Here is a 1835-nt window from a genome sequence, read left to right on the forward strand (position 1 = left end):
ACACTCCATCGTGCCTTTGCCGAATCCTCAGTTTCCTCTCTAGTTTCCTCTCTAGATCCGCCGCCGTGAGTTTGCCCTCATTCGTATCGATGAACTGGCGCAGATCGCTCTCTTTGAGATACCCAACACCATCGTATTGCTTTTCGCAGACAGCGCTTTGACTCGTCACGGACAGCGTCACGGACAGGATTCGCAACTTTCCTCCTCCATCAAACATTGTAATACCCAACATTGTAGCACCCAACGTCGCTATTCGCGACCCGTCCCGGAACCAAGCAATCTGCATTAGATCTTCACTGTGCATTAGATCTTCACTGTTTGTGCTATACCTTAACATCACCCCTGTCTCAATATCCCATATCGCAAGCTCTCTTCCAATTCCAAGGGCTACGCGTCGTCCGTCGTCAGACCATTCCAGCGCATGGAGTGGTAAACCATACTTATAATATCTCTCGAGCTGGCACTGGTACCGATATGTTACACCTGTCTCCCAATTCCAGATCATAACTCCGACTCTGCTTGGTTTCCCATTTTCATCATTTTCAACATCAGAATTTGGAGACAAATTTGGAGACATATTATATCCAGTTGACGCGATCCACTTGTCATCTGGAGACCACTTCACCGAACCAGCCGAATCAGAAGAATCAGAAGAAGCATCAAAACGGAGCAGAGCCCGCCCAACAGAGAACGGAGCCCGCTCAACAGAGAACGAAGCCCGCACACCTTCTTCACCTTCTCTCCAGGGCCGCTTCACAAAGTTGAACCAATCTATGTGAACTTCGTCTGCAAATTCGTCTGAATACCACTCAAGCAGACCGCGGTCCGCAGCCCATTTCAGGCCGACCGAATCTGGGACACGTTCGGGGGCATCGCCCATCGTCTCTCCTGTCTTGGCGCCCCGCAGCACGACCCCGCCATCTGTATGCCCACATGCCACCCTGATCGCCTCTCCCGTTCTGGCGCTTAACAGCACGACCCTGCCGTCGTTACTCCAACTGCCAAGCGCGATCTTCGTGTCGTTTCCAGCCCACGCCATGCACCCGATCCACATGTAGGTGTCCGTGATTCTCTCCCATAACTTGTTCCCAGTCTTCCCGTCCCACAACCCCATCCCCCTTCTAAACGACACGAACACCCTCGTCCCATCATTGGACCAACATGCTTCTGCTTCTGCGTAATCATCCTTGGCCCAGGCCTCCCCGCCTTCCCACAACTTGTCGCCCGTCTTGCTGTCCCACATCGCAAACGTTCCATCTCTTGCTGCCGTAAACACCCGCTTGCTATCTCTAGACATCTCCAGACAATACACAGGGCTTACGTGTGTCTCAGCATCCCCCCACATCTTCTTCCCCGTCTTCACATCGTACATCACTACGTCTCCGTCTCCAACCACAGTAGCACATATGTCATCGCTTGACCACGCAACAGCCGTGAATTCTTGCCCTTCCTTGTTGACCTTGTCGACTTCCTCTTCCTCCTCCTGCACCCTCTCCAGATTATCCCACCTCCAAATGACAATATTGAAATTCTCATCCGCAGAAAACATCCGCTTTCCATCTTCTAGCCAGCCCAAGACGCCAACACGCGACCCGCGTGTCGCGATGTGCCGCCGTACTTCTGCCCCGGTCTCTGTGTCCCTCACAGAAACCTCCCCGCCGTCACCGGAAGCAGCCAACCATCTCCCATCCCCGGACAGAGATATTGCCGTTGCCAAAAAATCATCAAATTTCGATATTCTCTTCCCCGAGCGTCCGTCCCATACCGACACCACACCCTGCTTGCCACCACTCTGCTTGCGACATACCTCGCCACAGCACAACCGCGTCCCGTCC

At 53.2% G+C, this 1835-nt stretch overlaps 1 protein-coding gene across 1 annotated transcript; it reads right to left on the minus strand.

The window, feature by feature from the left end:
• Nucleotides 1–731: 731 nt before the first annotated feature.
• Nucleotides 732–1639, minus strand: CHC_T00000572001 (hypothetical protein; the record flags this gene model as incomplete). The annotated part of the gene is made up of 2 exons (XM_005717995.1): nt 732–751; nt 934–1639. Coding segments are annotated over 2 exons (726 nt in total), but the record flags the coding sequence as incomplete, so codon positions are not given.
• Nucleotides 1640–1835: the final 196 nt, after the last annotated feature.

Source organism: Chondrus crispus, genomic scaffold (genome assembly GCF_000350225.1).
Source record: "Chondrus crispus Stackhouse genomic scaffold, scaffold_360, whole genome shotgun sequence".
NCBI lineage: Eukaryota > Rhodophyta > Florideophyceae > Gigartinales > Gigartinaceae > Chondrus > Chondrus crispus.